The sequence below is a fragment of the Pieris brassicae genome, chromosome 4 (genome assembly GCF_905147105.1).
Source record: "Pieris brassicae chromosome 4, ilPieBrab1.1, whole genome shotgun sequence".
Taxonomy (NCBI): Eukaryota; Metazoa; Arthropoda; class Insecta; order Lepidoptera; family Pieridae; genus Pieris; species Pieris brassicae.
This window is the reverse complement of record NC_059668.1, coordinates 4677893-4698442: the sequence shown is the minus strand read 5'-3', so window position 1 is coordinate 4698442 and position 20550 is coordinate 4677893. Positions and strand designations below refer to the sequence as shown.

Below are 20550 nucleotides of genomic sequence, written 5' to 3'. Positions count from 1 at the left end.
GCTTTCATATTTCTAACCGTGCTTTTAGTTGATGGATCGGTCAGAACATGGAGTTTATATATATTTTAATAAAACATATTCAAATTTGGATTTCCGTACGAGTCTTAAACATTGAAAGAAATATTTAAAACTCATTATTAACAAAGGGCTTAAAATAATAAAAACACATTTCATACCATAATTTATTACCGTATTTTTAAAAACAACATACCAAAACAATTTAATGACATTAAATATAAAGACGACTTCGTGCAAAGAATTGACTTAACCTTATGTGAAACACAGCCATAGATTAAATACTAATTTATTTTTTTCTAATTATATCTTATCATAGAATCAGGATATTGTACAAAATATACAAAAAGTGTAACATTTAAGTATTCAATTAATAATTTTACGCTGTTAATGCTGAACCTAAAAAAAATATAAGTATAAATTATCGTATTTTAAAATCGACTAAATTACAATTTCGTCAGTTGTGTCGAAATGTAAATTAGGTAAGAGTCGCGAACGCTTTGATGATGTACTTTATGCGGCAAAAAAATAAAATTTCCAAAAAAATCTATAAACAAGCTAGCAAGCAACAACAGTGATATTCTATAGTTATTATATATATATATATATATTTTTATAATTTTCATTAGCGGGCTTTTGATATCCTTCGAATTTTATTAACTGTGCGTGTGTGTGTAGCTTAAAACCAATATAATATTTTCATGTCTAAAACTTCAAAGAAACGAAGTTTTCGATGAAAATGTTATAGACCCACGTGAGTTGTTTCTTACGGAAAATATATAATTTTCTAACTTTTTTTCGGCTTAAATTTGATGTTCCTTAAATAAATAATATTCTAACTATTAATGTAAAATCGTTTAAAGACAGATATATCAATGAAATCTACTACTAGAAAATGTCAATTTCATTGCGGTATTGCACAATCCATGATGGACGGTTATAGCGGTCAGTGACAGAACTATTATTGCGAAATATGGTTGAAAATAAATCTAGGTTTCTAAAGCCGAAGCGGTTGACATTAATTTCCGAATGCAGTTATATAATTCACGACTGCGAGTGTAGATATGTTAAGTACTTGGGTCAAATAGAACACTTCCTGAAAGGAACAGCAAAGAGATTTCTGCAAAAATCCTCACAGCGTCTGAGTAGGCAGGTGGTTCTAAACACGGGCATGTGAAGTCATAAAATAAAATTCAATAATTTTAACAAATTGAAACATTATCAATGTTTTAAACTCATTAAAATTGTTGTGTTTAAAAATTATTAAATCCACGTAATAAGCTACGTTTCTGAGATTTAGAGGTGTTTTTTTTAAATATTATAAGTAATATAAATTTATGTAATTCTATAAATATTATAATATACAAAAACACGACATTTTTATTTCAGTTCTGCTAGAGATACACAGAACATTAACAAATGTTAATCTATATAGGTAACGTGCCTAAGTAAAATCATTATGTGAATTCTACAAGTCTAGAAACGTTTTAATTTAGCTGAAAAGTTTATTTACAAATTATACATAATCAAAGAGATTTAAATATAGTGCAGGGATGAGAGCGGGCTTTGCATTAAACAAGATAACTTAGTTTCTAGTGGATTCCTCGCCACTAATTCATGGGAGCAATGATTTTATATGACGGTTTCTGGCATTGCCCGCTCCATATACCTAAATCTCTATACATAATCATTCCTAAACGTACAAAAAATAAATAAAATTTTAATGCTAAGCATATCATTTAGACACAATTGAATTATATTCATTATTAATACATGTTGGTTTTACATAATATTATGTTTTATAGCATAAGAGCTTTAAGTCATATTAATTTGGCACAATTAAACAGCGCATATTTACCATAAATGTAACGTAAGGTAGTATGGGTACATACAACCAAGACTAATTACAATTATTGACACAATTTGTTAAGCTAGCATTCGTACACACAATCAACACACTACCAATTTCTATCTAGGTCTTTCAATATCCGTAGTGCTGTTAGCGCAAACTTGCTATAATTTGGTACAAACGAAGCTCGCCAAGTGTTTTGTTCTAGGTGTTACCAATAATTATATTCATGAAAGAGTATCATTAAAATTAAGTTACATAATAAAACAAACACAACTAACTAAATAAGGTAGGTAGGTGACAGCAGCGCGGCGGTGGGAACTGGGCGGTTGCATCAAGCGACTTCAGAAGATGTTCTTTATGTTTTACGCATAGATTGTTTGCGACCAGTTTAAAGAAATAATTTAAATAAATAAGGTATTTTAAAGAAAATTCATGTCTATCACACATTTTTTCTTTCTATTATTTGGAATTAAATAGGTGTAGCGATTACCATTGGTTTAACAATAAAAAAACTCAATCAAATACAAAATAATATTTATAAAAAAAATTGCTAATGTGCACTTTTAAAGCTCCTATGCTAAAATATTCTGACTACATCTCTACAGACTTACACTAACATCACCACTATCTAACTTAGCCTCATAATCCTATCGTAATAAAAATGCAAGTCCATAGAATCACCAATGATAACTTAATTTCGTAGTCCACGTTCGTACCTGAAATAAAAATATTATAATTCAAATATCTAAATGTCAATTAGCCTGTTTACTTGGGTACTATTTTGACATAAAAATACATATTGAAATAATTTGATACTAAGTATATGGTGTGATTAATATATTACTATATAAATGCTATAAGAAACTCGGTCGATCTTATTTCGATACTTTATATATATTAAAGGTTGTCATTAAAGCATCGTTTTGACGAACGTGATATAAAAAGAGAAAATTCGATTTTAAAATTATTTATTATATAAAAAAATTAGAACACCATCAATAACTAAAAAAATTAAATATATTTCATCTCAAAAAGTTTCATCTCTATGGCAGTGTACCTTTAACTGGCAGCAATTTAAATTGTTTTGAAATATTTAAACAAATTGAAACCAATTGTGAACGCTTTTAAAGTAAAATTACATTGTGTATCAATAAGTCCATAGTGGATCCAAATTAAATGCTTGCACTCGCTCAGGTCCGGCACATCGCATGGCCGTAATGTAATATAGGGGAATTGAACTTTTTAATTGCATTTCACATTAATGAAATGAATAATTAATTTTCACTTACTGAATAATAAAGTCATATAAAAATTTCAATCCATCCAATGAAGATTGTAAGTTGAGCTAGTTAAGCTTTTGTCAGGGCAAACAAAAAGTCATTAAAGTTCTTAGATTCTTCTTCTTTTATCGGTTATCTCACTTGTCCGCCGAACGGTAGAAGCGCAACTGTATGCATTCGCTTTATAATTGAAGTATTTTATAAGCTATCAGAAGTCCACCACAATTGAATAGAATCTTTGGTAATTGAAGACTTCCACTATGCATTGATCTCGTTATATATTTGCCGAACTATATAGTCAGCTTTCTGGTCGAATTACTGATTTTTGCAGATTCTGTTGCCACAGCAATCGCATAAAGTAATCACTGTTGTATTTTTATAAGAAAACTCTCAAATTTAAAACGAATATTTATCACATTTTTATAATCGCTATAATTTATTTTAAAATTATAAAGCTTTCCCGATGTTTTTCCTCCCAACTTATTTTATTTATTTACACTTTTTGCACAAGATTTAAGTGATTATATTATTAACAAAAAACTATATATAAAAAAAAATATTTTTTAGGGAGACAAAATAAATAGAAAATGAGAACTTAAACACATAAGATATATCAATTAGAAAAGCATGTTTTTAAATAAGTGTAATCCTTTATACGACATACCTGCATTAGAAACGTACTTGGAGAGCTGCGTGCGTGAATAGAGAGTAAGTACGACAGCATCATCACGGCGAACAGGTGGTTCCACGGGCAATGCGGCCTCGCAACGCACGCGCAATGCTCCACTCTCTGCTGGTGGAACCGGCACACGAAGCACGCGCCAGGACGCTCGCAGTCCACCTGCTTGCGGCAGGCTCTGCTCCGTGCGTTGCCACGGCTCTTGCTAACGACGGCAAAAGTGTCATAGATCATACCAAAATTGGACCTTGTTTCAAGGTCATTGTTAAAAACCATTGTTTTTTGTTAATGCTCAAGGTCGAGTTTAGCTGCTGATTGTTTTGATATAATTCTACAATATGAGAGAACGAGTAAAAACGCGTACTCGTCGACGTTTAATTAAACTTTAAATCGTGTGAATTAAAGTTAATTAATTTAATTAATAGGATTGCAGTACACAAAACTGTGAATTACTCAAAAATGCCGTAAATCTGTCCCTCCTATGTAGCAGCATAACATACTAAGGCCTAAATTGATTTTTTTAAAGCTTATACTTAACATGCATATGGCCATATGATTGAATAAAAAAGTGAAACATTCCAAAGAAAATAAATCCGTCGCCGCTCGATCACGATTATTAAATCTAGGCGACTATACGTTATTCTCGGCTATTTATTTAGTCGACATGTTTTTAATTAAAAAATAATACGTGAGACATAGAACCAGCTACAAATCAGTATCACAAGGATGCGATCGTGCATACCTTGCAAGCAATATTTACTTAATTACAATTTTATCGGTAGAAATTAAAAATATATCGTTCGTAAAACAGTTTCAATGTTCGCAGTACGTTTAGGATTTTAATATTGTATACGAAATATCTAAGTTCAACAATGCGCTCAATGCAACTCCTTAGTGACATAATAGCAGACAATTCATATAATAAATGTTATTTAGATCACTCACTTAACAATAAATATACTGTTTAAACAAACAACTACAATTGTATCACCAAATTTAAGTAATTATTCAATGATCACCGACACACATCGATGGAGAAAGAATGATAAATTCATATAGATTAGCATTAATACGTGTTACGACATATCACTGTAATTGTTAGTACTTAATCCAAATAGATTGGTTTCCTGATTCCATTAGGGTGCATGAGAGCAAACTGTTAGTTCTAGGTAAGCCATCTCTTGAGTGCAAGCCTTGCTATAAAGTGAAGTGATTTCCACCCAATTTATAACTAGTGCAATCAAAGTACTTAGATAAAATAGCCTCGATACCGTAGGTACATGCTGTTTAATAAAATGGGTCATAATCACTCAATAGCTCATTATATTTATAGCTTATTAATATAGCTAATTTTCCTGTTCCATTAATTACTTTATAAAGTGGGGATTTGTATTTGATTTTAGAAATGTCTTAAGCCATGTTTATTTTTATATGTCTAGGGCCTAGGCCTAGGACGGGCCATTATTTTAACGAAAATGTATATAGCTTAATGTAATAGCTTGCCCTTGCCCATTTTTCTTAAATTTTTTGGCTTTGCTTTTAAAACACTGCAACGCGAAAGAGCTCGTCCCCCATAGCAGGCATAGATACTAGCCAATGTAGACCATGAAAATAATGAGCTATATAATGTTGCAAAAATATTTCAGAGATATACATTATACAGCCATGCATTCACAGCCTTAAAATGTTTTTTTTTGCATTTTCGGGATATAGTCGGCAATGGTGTAGGAACATATTTCATTAAAAGTGTAGCTCGTGTAGAGGCCCCGTAACATACAGTTGAAACATATGAAAAAAATATAACTATCAGTAACATAAGTAAATAACACTATTACTAACAAAAGTTAAATCTATGTTTACGTTCTAATTTAAGATAATTGTTGTTATATCGTGTACCTTTTGAAGCTCGTTGTCAATATACCAATTGATATCAGCGGGCGGGAGAGAGTAGTCCGAGGTACAATTAAGCAATATTTGCTCTCCGGGTTTCACTAATTTTGGAGCACCAATTATAACTGGGTCCCTCTCTGGCATCGCTGTAACGAAATTTTTAGATTTACCAGTTCATTAATAAACCACTAAACTATTTACCAACCACTTCACTAATATACTAGAATATGTTGCTAATACAACTCTTTTATACCATACAATTTGTAATTTGACTATCGTGAAATATCGAATCCTTTTTTTTAAATTTATGTACCTGAAATAAAGCTAACTAACCGACAACAGTCATATGTTTGGTTTGACGCGCTATCTGGAACTTAGGTCCTTCCGTAGATATCTCACAGCTGTATGCTGCTCTAGCGGCGACAGGCGGAGGCATCACACGCACCAGGCACCACTCTGCCTGGCACTCGCCGCCTTGCACCATAATGCCGGTCACATTGAATAATCGAATTGGTGGCTGTATGTAATACATAATCAATATATTGTTAAGTAAAAATAATTGTATTGATTTAATCATTATTAAATTGTATGCACTAAATATTTGCTCAAAATTATTATTTTTTCATTTCAAAAAATTATCATTTCATCAATATCACCTTGATATTGGTGAAATGGAAGCTGGAAGTCTTCCACAGTCACAAAGCAATTTTTTTTGCAGTCTAGCAAACTGTGGAATCGACTCCCGTTAGGGGTCTTCCCTGAGAGATACAACCTCCAACTATTCAAAGATAGAATGCCTCAAATGCCAGCAACGCACCCACTAAAATGGGTTTCCATGAGCTGCGATGATTGCCCTTTTTGGGCGTGGGCTCGTTTGCCCCCTATTATATACTATAAAAACAATTAACAGACAGGATATATACAACGTTTATTTTAAGTAACATTACAAACTCGGTTGGTGTTCTAGCCACAGCACAAATAATGGCAGAATGTTATTTTGTATTTACTGTATCAATATCTACTTGCCTTTTGCGAGGGGTTATACCGGAAGATCTCGTGCATATCTCTGTACCACTTGACGGAATGCAGCTTCTGGTCATCCATCTGAAAGTGACAGCTGAGTTCCGCAGCCCGACGCGGGTCTGCGTAAAGCGGCACTTTCAACTGTGTGATCTTGTACGCTGAGCTCAACGCTGAAAAGAAAACACAAGTAAAAGTATGTTGGCTTAAAAAACGCTCTATTACTCTTCATGTGTTTTTTGAAAGGTCATAATTACATTCCTAGAAAGCCCATTATTTCTATAGTTTCTTTAACATGTATAAAAAGTTGGCCCCTACTGGTTGATCAAAAATTTATAATAATAAACGGACGCTCAAGAGTGCGACGCCGTTAGCTCGAAATTGTTCGAAGCCGAAGGTGAGACCATTATTTATCTTCAGAAGTCTATAAAGGCAATTTTCTATGCATTTCGAATATTCAAAACAGCCATTTGTCTAACTATGTAAAAGAGATTTCAGCTCCATATTTAAAAAAAAAACCATAGAAAAACTACATACTTTTAAATACATGAATATAAAATAATTATTATTCAAACCTTGTACACATTTAGCTAATTACAGCATGATCCCGTGGTCGGGTTAATGATACATTAATAAAATACCAACAAACTCTAGGCAATGTTAATTAAATTATAACAACAGTTCACCGTTTTGTTACACAATATTTATTGCATGACAATTTTAATTAAACCTATAATAATTACTTAAAGCAATTACATTTACCATTATTTAATTAATTAAAAAAACAAAAGTGTATTACTATGTTTATTCAAACCCCGCCTTTTGGCAAAGTGTATACCATATCCGAATTTGTTTTAATGATCTTAAAGGTGAGTCGGTGATTTAGTCAAAGGCTTTAGCAGTAACAACACTTTTTTTTAAAGAACAGGCGGCAAACGGGCACATGACTCATCTGATGTTAAGTCATATGTACATCTACTCAATAATTCCAGAGAACTCGGAGTTGGGTTGCGAGCCTTTATACGAATCTTACGTAGTTTTGACGATTCGAATTGACGATAGTTGTTTAGCAATACGTGTATTGGTTAAAAGTGATTCCTACCAAAAACAATTTGCCTTATATGATAAGAGAACGAATAAAATTTATAATTGAAATTATTATAAAAATTAAACATTCAAAATGTAATGTTAGCAAATACCGTCCATACATTCTGAATTGATTTAATGAGATAAGCAAACAATGAATGAAAAGGTGACTTGAAGATCTTGAGTAGTTGCAAAATTTTTAAATATTATTTAGGCTAATTGTCAATTTATAAATGGTTAATTAATGTATAATGACAATAAAATATGCTTAAGATTTACCAAACTATAATTATAATATAGAAAACTCAACATCGTTACTAGCTCCGAAAGATATTATGTATGTATATACTGTATCCAAAAATTTACCTTATGACACATAAGTACGAAACTAATTTGTAACCATTATTATAAAACGGTTTCAAGTATTTTATTCTCCTCTCTCATTATTAGATTCCATCCTTACGATGTTTCAACGATAATAGAATATATAAATATTTTACCCACCGGGACCTTTGATTTTGGTCAATATAACCCGTATGTTGTTCTTAACGAGGGCGTAAACGGTTTTGACTGTATTTATAACGTTTAAATTGATGTTTTTATTCACTCTCATCCTTGAGGTCGTTGGTTGGATCCCCGGCTGTGCACCAATAGAATCTGTCTATTTGCGCATTTAACATTCACTCGAACGGTGAAGGAAAACATCGCGAGGAAACCAGCTTGCCTTAGATCCAAAAGACGGTGTATGTCAGGCAGGAGAGGCTGATCACCGAGTTGCCTATTAGATTGACAACATATACGTAAATCTAAGGCCAGGATCTGCAAAGGTTGCAGCGTAAGGTTATTTTCTATACGTATTATTAAAAAATTAAAATCAGACATGAATAATAATAGTACGTTTAAAAGTGTTTGGTTTGTGATAAAACCGTGATTTGTCTTCACGCTAAGGTTGTTTTTTATTGATTGAACTTTTTGCAGAATAAATGTGTTCTACATATACTCATATATACATAGTCTAGCCATAAGTTCTGTTATATATAAAAATGCAATTTTTATGAAGTATTGTAATATTCTTAAAATGTATACCTATATATTTATTAAGGTCTCAGCATAAAATGAAAACCTAGCCTTTAAGGCCTTTTGCCTTTAATCTTTTGGCCACGAATCTATGGATTTACTCACTGTTTCCAAGGGAAATTTTGCCACTGCTTGCTCCGCTCCGCTTAAAGATTTTTCAAGGGATTCAATATCGTAGTGTCGTTAAGAGCAGGCCATAATTTGAAGTTTAAAGGGTTGAGGTTTAGGCTAGATGTCGGCCAGTCTTCAGCTCTTATAAAGTACGGAACATTGGTTTCAAGACAGGCTTAGAACGTTGAAGTTAATGAAATTTTTACGTGGCATCGAGAATATCTATCATCTAGATGTATCTATAACTTATTTTACTATGTATTTATTTATTAATTTAGGTAACAAAGCAGATACATGTCTATACAATAAAAGTGAAAAAATAAAACATAAAATTAACACATCCACAAAAAAATTCACTGATAATAAATAAGATACAAAGCAAAGCAATACAAAACATGATAGCAGAATGTTATTTAAGTAGACAACACAACACAAAATATATAAATCAGGAGAACGACAAACATACTAGGAGCTATAATAAAGAATAAAGATACTAGGCTTAGGACATCAATAGTTGTTTTAACCTATTCTTAAATGAAGCAGTAGAGGAGTGCGTAGAAAGGTCGATATTTGCAGCCGAATCCAAAATAGAACACATCCTGTGAAGATGCTCGCGGAAACGGATCTTGGTTCAAGGATGGATGGAAGGAAGGTTAAAGGTTCTGTGTGAGCGTAGAGATCTGGCAGGAACATTGAATGTTATGAGTTCGAGAAGATCTGAACAAGTTACTTCATATACGCATATTTTTCTTATAGTGACGCAATCTATCAAATTACGCCTACTAGTCAAAGAAAGTAAATTATATTTCTTTTAAAGTTCCTTGTATTTAGTACCACCATTCATGCGATAATTTAAAATATGTAAAAATTTCTTTTGTACAGCCTCCAGTTGTTTGACATATATAGCGTAATAGGAATTCCAGTAATAATTGAATGATTTAGTTGAGTCCATTCGCTCCTAAGTATGTAATTTGGGTGTGGGCGACATTGGACTGTCGTGGAGTTAACCGTCCCTATCGAAAATTACTTCCGGAATTTACAAATTACCTATTATGGAAAGTTTATTTTTAACATCCTCCGCAATTTAATTCAATTCTGTCGTATTTGTTTCAGGAATACACCTTTATATACCTATATTTTAGATAATGGTTTTAAAAAATGCGGTTCTTTAATGTGTTTTTCGTAAACTTTTTCTAAACAGCTGGATCGATTTTATAATAATTATATGTGTGTTCAATTGGATTCAAGAATGGTTTATATTTAAATTTAGATGTTTTTTAGTATTTAAAATGTATGAAATTCTTGTATTTAAAACGCGTTGTACAGGACAACGACTGTCGGATCCACTTACATACTTTTATCCCGTTAAGCAAAACATAAATACAGAATGATGAAATGTTAGTAACTGAAAACAATTCTATAGTTGTTATCAAAGAACCCCTCTTCAAATTCCCACAAAAAGGTTCACTAAACGCCACTATCACCTTACGGCTCACTTAAGGAAACATTAAACATAATGAAATTCACTTATACCCTTTTATGAATTCAGAACATTAAATAATAATGATATTATACAGAAAGTATGATTTTGAAGAAGTAGACTTTATTTATAGTGAAATAGTACTTCAGGTATGCTTATTATGGCTGACATACAACAAAACTGACACAGAAATGTGTCTTACTGTAGAATATCTCCAAACTACGAAATAAATATACCGGGTTTTTCCTTTTTATCGTGTAGATCCAGAATCGTTCGACAAAAAATTGTGTATTTTAACCATATTTAGACAAGCTCGATCCTTTTAAATATTAAAAACACTTAACCACTAATAATAAATGAAGATAACGTGATATAATATTAATACATCTAAACAGACGATTTCTATGCAGTGTTTGACCTCAATCTGCATGAGTAGTCCATCCATCGACTAGGCAGTTATAATAAAGGTAATCTAGGTTTGAATAATTAAATTAATCGAGAGTATTACAAGAAGTGGCTAATTATTTTCTAAGACTGAACTGAGACTTTGTTTCTTTACTAATAAAACAAGCCGTATTCGATGGATTCAAAAGAAAATTATTGAATCTTGATTTTCAATGAGTTACTATTTAAATTATATCTATATTGTTTACTATTATTGAAAATACAATGAGAGGGATAAGGTACTAAAAATCTTCTTCTTCGTAAAGTGCCATTTCCTTGCCAAGGTTGTCGATCATCATGGCTAGTTTAATATTGAATGCCGCGTTTCTAGTCATTAATTGACCAGGTTTTTGGTGGAGTGCTTTGACCAGGTTTTTCAACCGAGACTTGCGTCTGCCGCCAGGTCTCCTTCTACCTCTCACTTTGCCTTGTATGATTAGTTGAACGAGCTCGTATTTTTTGTGTTACGTAAAACGTGTCCGAAATACTCATGTTTCCTTTTCTTAACCGTCATAAGCACTTCTTTGTTCTTCTGCATTCTGTCCAGCATGGTTGTATTTTGTATGCGGTCTGTCCAAGATATTTTAAGCATACGTTGTACATCTTTTATAGTTTAATGTAAAAAGCATGATCGCCTCAATCCTTAAAAGTAAATCATTTGAAAAATTTAACTACTACTAAACAGAGACAGACATCACACAAAAGTAAGAAGAATCACAATATGTAGATTATTTTTTATTGTATATAATACAATTAATTATTAAATTTTATTTAAGAACATTAACATGACGGAATGATAAGGTAGACAAAATAATTCAAGTCGTAAAGTTACGACTTGTCACTCGCGTCTCAACAAAACATGACACCAACATTAATTTTACAGTTTCATACAATTTTATTAATCTAGCTAACAATGTAATGGGGCGTTCATTTCCTGGTTTCCAATTTATATGAATCTTGTTCTGTGGCGTAAACATTTATTAATATTGTATTGCAGACTCCTGCCTGCTTTCGTATAATTTGTATGGCAAGTAGACAAGTCTACTGTTAAGTGCTCTTCATAATTATCGACTTTGTTGATAATTAGAAGATATAATAACCAATTTGGTATAAAAATGTCACTTCGTCAATTGTAGGTGTAATAAAAGTTCCTTGTCTTGTCTTCACGCCGCGTCGTATCTGGCAAAGGGCCAGAGATATTTTCCATTTTTTTCTTTTATATTCACAAACAATGTGTTCCAGAATATCCAACGGCACAGAAAATAGGATTGATATCAGTTTATGTAAATGTAAGGTAAATCTTTCCATGAAGGGAGTCACAAATAGGATTCCTGAATAAAAAATGTTATTCCCTGGAAAATTGGTTCGTCCGGGATTAATTAGATACTGTATAGACTATTACTATTGGTAACACATATTATGTATATGACACATTAGAAAACAATATATTTAGATAATCAAATATGTTTTACACATTTAAAGTTTTGTTTCGTGTTGACCGATAATATCTGTTTTGATAAGTTATGTTTACTATCACCAACCCTCTTACGAACGTTAGTTTCATATCAAAAGTATTGGATATGTTTTAATCAATTTATCGGAATTTATTAATAGATCATATTACTCTCGGCCCAGGATCGCATATGTGTCTGACACATTTCTTCTTTCTGTATCGATGCTAATTCTTTATCCTTCTTGGATAATCATTGTTTCGGCGTAATATACCATCCATGGAACTTCGGGTTATGCCGTAGGAAATAGCGACAAAGGGATTCAGATTAGCAAACACTGATCTTTCAGAAAAATATTTAAAACCAAGTGCGAGCTATATATTAGATAACGTTCTTGTGCACTCTTCAGATTCACTCAGGTGAAGCTCTCGACCACTATTGCCCCTCGAACAGCTTTCTAACGAGACTAACCTCATCGTTTTTTATTTAAAATCTTCACTATGGATTAAATTATCAATAATCAGAACATGCAATTTTGTTGAATAAGTATTATTAAAGGGAATGGATAATTCATATAAGATTATCCTACTGCACTACAAAGTAAGAGAAAATAAACGAACGTAAACGAGAATGGGTGCTTTATAAAGTCTAAGAAGAATTTAATGCGTTTAAAGGGACGTACTTATCATTTCCCGTAACGTCCTCAATCCTTGTAATTTAATTTTCTTTAGACTGTCTCCGAGCCATATCCTAAAAAACTTATTGTGTGAAGTTGCTTTATAGGTGGTTTCATCTTTTATTTCTACTTATCAGAACAAAATATCATAGACAATCGTCGAATCGGTATAACACAATCGTGAACTGGCCGCGAGCCAAGTCACCGACGATTGTGACGATTGCTGCGGTTTCCTATTTCTTACGGTTCAATGGAATTAACAGTTAATCCTATGATCGAAGCCAATCGAAACACTTTATTACTTTAAAGTTTATTTTCTTTAGTTTTAACATAATTCTTCAATTATAAAATATATTGTGCTCAGTTTTATACATTTATTCCCTTGTTTGTGTCTCAGTTTGACTGACCCATCCATCACAGCTGACACAGGGATGATAGTGACATCACAGATGATGAAAGCGATCTGTTCTTCGAATCTATACAAAATGGAATTTCAGCTGCGAAATCATTTACATTGTTATGTTATTAAATAAATTAATATATTGTTAGGTTGATGAAATAGAAAATACATATATAAATTATAAGTTACTGATCATTAAATGTAAGTAGTGGTTGAGACCTCCGTTTATGCTGCTTAAGGGAGTAGCAATAACAATTATACGTACAGTAGCTGTAAAATAATAGTCATATATCTAAAGATTGTATTCCTTTGTCTTTTATAAATTTAATGTGTTAATGTGTAGTACTGAGGATTTTATTTAATGTTTCTTCCTAAATGTTCACTGACAATTTATTTTAAATTTATCCCTCTTATTTAATATAATATAGTTGATGCTGTCACAGTTCGTCCTATTCGAAATAATATTCTAAGTTTGTAGATTTTGTGAAGAATGTTTCGATATTTCATATTTTTCCGTGACGCGTTAAGAGCTTAATTAATACATATTAGAGATTTGAACTTGGTCTGTCGAACTTTTATATGAATAGTCACAAGGTAATTTAATAACAAATTACTTATTGTAGTTGCTGCTTAGGCGACAATTTAGACTTGTTTTACTGACGGATTATGAGGAATAAAAATGCATACAGTCTGCAATATATTCTATAAACTTGAAACTAGGGCGCACTTAATTGCATTCCTTTCTGTATTTAATGTGAACGTGAATTTCTTACACATTTTCTTATACACTCTGGAAATTATACCTTTTGTTTTGTTGGGAGATTAATTAAGGCAGAGTAAGAAAAATATAGTATGCAAAAATATGGCTAAAAGCAGTTCATTAAATTTTTAAGTGTTACACATTTTGGTTTCAAGTACTTTGGTATAAAGGTATCAACCCGAATTTATTACTTTATTTATAGATCTATTATTATTTTATAGGACCACTAGGTCAGCGAAACAATTTGTCAAACAAATGTCTTACATTTTTGTTTTAATCCGTAAAAGGTGTCTTCGAAAGTGGTTTTAAACAAATTTAATTAATGAAAATCTAAGGAATTCATTAAAGTATGTATGCAGTAAAAAAACTATTAAACTCAAGTTAGAGCTCCCGTTCGATTCCATACAGAAAAATACTTTATTTCAATCAGAGAAAAGACATCAAATTTTAAATTTTATGTGTCATATGCGATTTGAAGTTTCGGGACTAAATCCTGAATCAAGAGAAAAAAATCAGATCAGAGTTTCAAGGCCAATTAAAAAAAATATTAAGAAGTTAACCCCATTAAATATTAGACCAAAATATCTTTAATAACTTTATTTTTTTTTACACATCTTAAATACGATACTTATTCCTATTTTACATATTATAAATAAATATGTAAAATATCAATACAATGTTAAAAGCATTAGAAATAAGCATAATTTATTTGAATTAAGGCAAGCATTAATATGGCAGTTAAAATGGTTATTTAAAATTAAATTAACAACTTACCACACACTGCTAATAGAATGAAAACCTTCATCCTTGCTATCACTGTCACTACATACTAAGCAATATTTTACACTTTATCTTTGACGACACAGCACTTTGAAAAATTCATATCTATATTGACAAATAACCACTACATTTATATTAATATGTTTTTATTTATTTACGATTTAATATAGTCTACAAGAGTTGTTTACAAGTACCCGTAAACGGCCGAATTCTGCTACGAAATGGATCACGAGGAACGTGCTACGCGCACCACGTTACTACGCTGAATGCCCTTGTTCGTTCCGTTTGGGCCAAGTCATGCGCACAGCAACCATAATCCTAAGTAATAAGTTTTTAAACTTTGACAATAGATTATTTCAGATCGAATTCAGTAAGAATACCATGGAATTGGCGGGTATATATTTAATTTATATTCAACCTTAGTTATAATTCACGCTTTAAGTTTTATCAAAATTACGATATTTTCACCGATAGTCAGTGTAGTTTAGCATTTCTAAACTAATATTATACAGGTTAATAACCTATCTGGTTGTTATAGGTTTTGAAATAGAGCACATACTAACTCTTAAACTTATTATTTGGAACTTGAACTGATCTCGTTACATATAGTATATGTTGTCATCTCAATTCTGCTTACGCATATAATTGTTTAGGGATAATAGACCGAGACTCTTGGCTCAGATGTATAAACTTACCCGTGGAATTGTAAAAGGTCAATATTATTTTATCTAAATCTTATTAAAAGTGTGTACGTGCAGTACTACACTATCCATCATCGTCCTGAGTGTCACGTGATTTATCTCTCGTACAACACGTGTACAATGTCATAATTTTCATACCTGTTATTTTGCTTTATGCTTTGAAGCTGTATGACCTAAAAATAACAGAAGGCACTTTCAGGCGTGTGTCCGTAACACCGCGTCAGTGCTAGCATATTTATATTTTCAATGATTTCGATGAAGATTGACTAGGTAAAGATAAATCGATTAAGATTGAAGGTTATATAATAACAACAAACAAAATTAAGAAATATAGCTATGAAAGCTAAATTTTAAAACACTTGAAGATTTGTTTGTAACACACTTTTGTATGTACGATAAAGGAATTACTTTGGACATTAGCTACGTATAGATTGAATCAAAAACTAGAAGAAACTAACATAACATCAACTAGTGCGTTACTGTCATTGAAACAGGTATCGATATAAATAATATAAGAACGGGATGTTCTGGATTTAAAATTATAACCTTTAGGATAGAGCTTGGCTTCTGAGGGCGTGTCTACTATTGAGAGTTATTTATATCTTTAGTGGTTATATAGTATCATATAAGAAGGCCAGCCACTACCTACTCCTTCAGGTAGTTTTACTGGTAATTTTGCACTCAAAATTTTGATCGTTTGCGTTTTTCTAATTTAAATTTACAGAGATACATCGTGCAGTTGCATTGTCAAAATCATTGTTCCCTAACCAAATAAAGCAAATTGTTTCGTGTTGAATTTAATATTGGACTGGCTCACTGTATTTGCAAAATGTGACTGCGAGTAATTAAACCTACATTTTCATGTTAACATTAACTAAGCATAAACTAATTATTAATTAATAATGGCTGATGAAAATTTAATATTTCAACTTCAACATTAGCCAGGTTATTGAGTAGGTTAGAGGATTATATAGGTCTTTCTAAAATAGACTTGTTTCATAAGCTTCTCCCTCACGACATCTACGTAGGATTAAAAAGTCTAAACTAGCTAGTAAAACTAGTCATAATATATATTTATATAACTAACATCAACTTTTTAGATGGCAAATCCAATCCACAACCCCGGAAGGCGTAAGGAAGTGCGTAGGCTTTTAAGGAAATGCTCTTTTCTTAGAAGCTCCTTAATTGTTTTAGAAATACCTTGTATGGCAGTTTTTCAAAGAAGTGGTGCCTCGCCGCCTGATTCAGATTAATCCCAACATTTTTTCTAAACTGTTACAATAAGTTCTACGTTTTTCACATAATATTTATTACGATTAGAAAACATTAATATTATTCTTATACATTATAAAAAGCAGTGTATAAATAATTAGTACTTTAATTAAAGCTGTAATGAACAAGCTACATCACGTAAATCCATTATGGATTTGATGGAGTTATTTGCAAAAGGGTGTGAAATCGTGTCGATGATTTATTGCTTAAATATATATTGACAGAGATGAACAGCGATCGCTAACGATCATGCAACGCAATTCGTCACCACGAAATGTCTAAAAATATTTAAAATTATTTTTCGCTAAAAATTTACGCCACCCACCTTTTTAAGGTCACATAATGGCATTAGACACGATGTTGTTCATTTCATTGCTGTATACCTTATACTCTGCCTACCAAACAAAATATTTCCTGAACCTGTCAAACTAATCCACAGAGCCATTGTGTTCACGTTTCTTAGAAACTACTTTCATTTTATAAACTCTTTATCCCAACATTAATATCAACAGTATTTCGTTTCCCGTGCAAAACTCGTCTTGTGAAGTTTTTTTTATTTTCTAATCTTGTTGTAAAATATACAGCTTATTGTTTTACAAAGTGTTAAGTCCGTAATACGTGACTTTTCATGAGCATGAGCTTCTCTCAGACTGAATTGATTTTAAGCAAGAAGTATTATAAACTTTCTAGCTCACTAGATGAGCGTCGTCAGCGTTGGTGAAGTACAATCAACTATGTTATTTATGTAACGTTATTTTATGCTCTATTTAGCCACTACACTATAAATTATTAATCTTTACAAGCCCCAGATATAATTAGTAACAGAGGGTGCGTGGTGTCAAATTGTGCATAGAATTTAGATAGAATATGAAACAAAACGTCTGGAGCAACGCCCTTCTACACTTTGTTATTAACATAACTGGGTACATTTACGTATTAAACGTATGAATGTAGGAGAAATAACAGGAATGATTATACTGTAAATAGTACTTTTGATCTTAATAGTTTTTATATAACAGTGACATATCTGGGCTTCTTTAACTTTAAATTCATAAAAAGAACTAGTATATAAGAATTTTATGCTATTTTATTTTATGCGAGTACTAAATTTAATTAAAATAACGTGTTAAAATGCTAATTTATTACATTAAAGCGAAAGACTATATAGCACTCGAAGCGTTAAGTTATATAAATACATTTACATTTATATCCATTAAAAAAGTTTAATTTAAAAGAAATATGAATGAGCAGTCTAGTGCAGGCTCACAACTTGACATTTTAATAACAATAACGTACCTTCATGAAGTTTGACGCTGACAACACAGGCTCGAGAATCGTACTTGCTAGGACCACTACAAAATGAGGGGCAGTGCAGTGTTTTGTGAGAGGTACTGTGGATAAACTCGTCACAGTAATGGCAACATACCTCTATGTGTTTAGGTCTACCTTCAGCTTTGCCGGCTTTTTAATACCTATCTTAATAAATAGCTAGGCAATGTTGGCTTAGTGGTGAAACTAATGCGACTCTCATCTCTGATGTCGGAGGCCTAAACCCCTGGGCCTTACGCCTAAGCCTATGTAACACTCACCTGTACGATAAACGAAAACTTTGTGAGAAAATCCAGCATGCCTCGGCCCAAAAAGTTGAAGAAATGTCAGTCGCATAGGCTGATCACCTACTTGCCTTATTAAATTAATAAATGATATCAAACAAAATACACAAATCTAAGGCCCAGACCTAAAAGGTTGTATTGCCACTGGTTTTTTTTAATAAGTAACTTACTTAAAAGCATATTAGTAGTGTTAACCACACATAAATATTAAACTGAAAACAATTTTAATGATGTTGTCACCTTAGGAAATACAGTACTATTTCTTTCACGTCTTTTGCGAAGTCTGTGTTTTAATGTACCCTTTGACAAATCTCTTTGAACGCGGCGTGTGAATGAATGTGTGCACTGAGGCGTATTACGCGGCGGCCTAGATAAAAAGTTGAGTTGTGACTTACATCTCAAAATCGATAAAGGCCCTGCATTTCTGTTTTATGAGCGTCTGTCAACGTACCAAACCAACCAAATGCAAATTCTGCATTCTATACGTATACTATATGTATCCTGTAATCACTTTTAATATGAAATATCAAAAGGGTTAAATTAGAATAAAGAATTCTTAAACTCATGGTGATTATACATATATGCTTTTAGAGACTTTGATATAAATAAAGCTAACTTTCATGCACTTACATTTAAAATAAAATCCTATTCCGAAGTATGGCTCGATTGACTGACAGATGAATCAAATAGTCCAATTTCTGCTAGGTACTGAATGTACGCGTTGATTAACCGTTGATAACCGTTGGTTAAATTTTGTTTTTGTGATTCCCGTTTTTGTTGTTTTCATTGTTATGTACCAAATTGAGAAGAAAATTGTTTACAAACAGCTTAAATTGACAACCAATTTATATAGAATAGTTAATTACGTTGTTTAATGTACGAATTAAATATTCTGTTGACAGGTAAGTATTTAAGTACTTCTTTGAACCTAAATTATAGTTTTCCTAAAATGCGGATAAGGTGATTAACCCTTGAATTCCGCTTCGAAATTATCGCAGTTTCTAGCGCTGAAACTTTTCTTTAGGTGATAAACGGTCTCACAAATTGGCCGCATTTATTCGGCTCCGCAGAAACCATTTCCAATGTACTATAACGGTATATATTCTATGCTTTTACGCCACTCTCAGGTCCTATAGCTACACAACTATAAAGTAATAGGGTTATTAGCACCACACTTCAATCAAGCAGTACCGTACCTACCTACAAATGACGTGAATATTTCGATTCAAGTTTGTATCTGAATTCAAGTATAGTAAAGTCTAATCAACTACAATTCCTTTAGGTTTATCTAACGTTTTAATAGTCACACTTACACAGTTAATGTTTTATAGTAGGCTCCTTACGAATGTTACTTTAAGACCGTTTAGTACCAGTTCAAGTAGATACATCGTCATTAAAACATTTATAGGTAATAATTTTGTGTATAGGTTACTTTTATAATTACATTTTTATAATTATTTATAAATAAATATTTAAAAAATATATAAAATTAAAAAAAAATGAATTATTGCAAATTCAACAAAATAGAGGAGGACCTTCTGCAACTGAAAGTCAGCTGGAGAAAACTGAGACCGGAAGCGGTGGAAGTTTCTCGTTTCGGATGCCAAGATAGATTTTGGTTCGCAGAGTACCATCGGAGAAAGTGCATTAAGTATATTAAGTATAATTATTTTTGATTATAAACCATATATACAACTATGGTAGCACTTGATAAATACACGATTATCCTCACTACGAGATAAATTCCTCGAATTTAATTTGGGTCTCAATAAAAACTGTATACTGTCGACGCTATAACCCTTTGCAAATCAAAAGATATTTAAATTAACGGAAAGTATTGGACACCGCAATAAATGTTTTTACAAACTATACCCATGAGAATGCCTCCGAAATAGAACTCTCTAGATTCCAATAAATTGTCGATCACACCCCTAGCAGGTGATGGAAAATACTATCGACAATC

The 20550-nt window shown here is 32.0% G+C and overlaps 1 protein-coding gene across 1 annotated transcript; it reads right to left on the bottom strand.

The window, feature by feature from the left end:
* Nucleotides 1-248: 248 nt before the first annotated feature.
* On the bottom strand, nt 249-15251 carry LOC123709058. Its single transcript, XM_045660153.1, has 6 exons — nt 14996-15251; nt 6743-6909; nt 6050-6233; nt 5723-5862; nt 3812-4031; nt 249-2583 (listed from the first exon to the last, which is right to left on the bottom strand). Exons 1-6 carry the CDS (start codon nt 15024-15026, stop codon nt 2507-2509), a joined length of 819 nt encoding a protein of 272 aa, XP_045516109.1. The 5' UTR covers nt 15027-15251; the 3' UTR covers nt 249-2506.
* Nucleotides 15252-20550: the final 5299 nt, after the last annotated feature.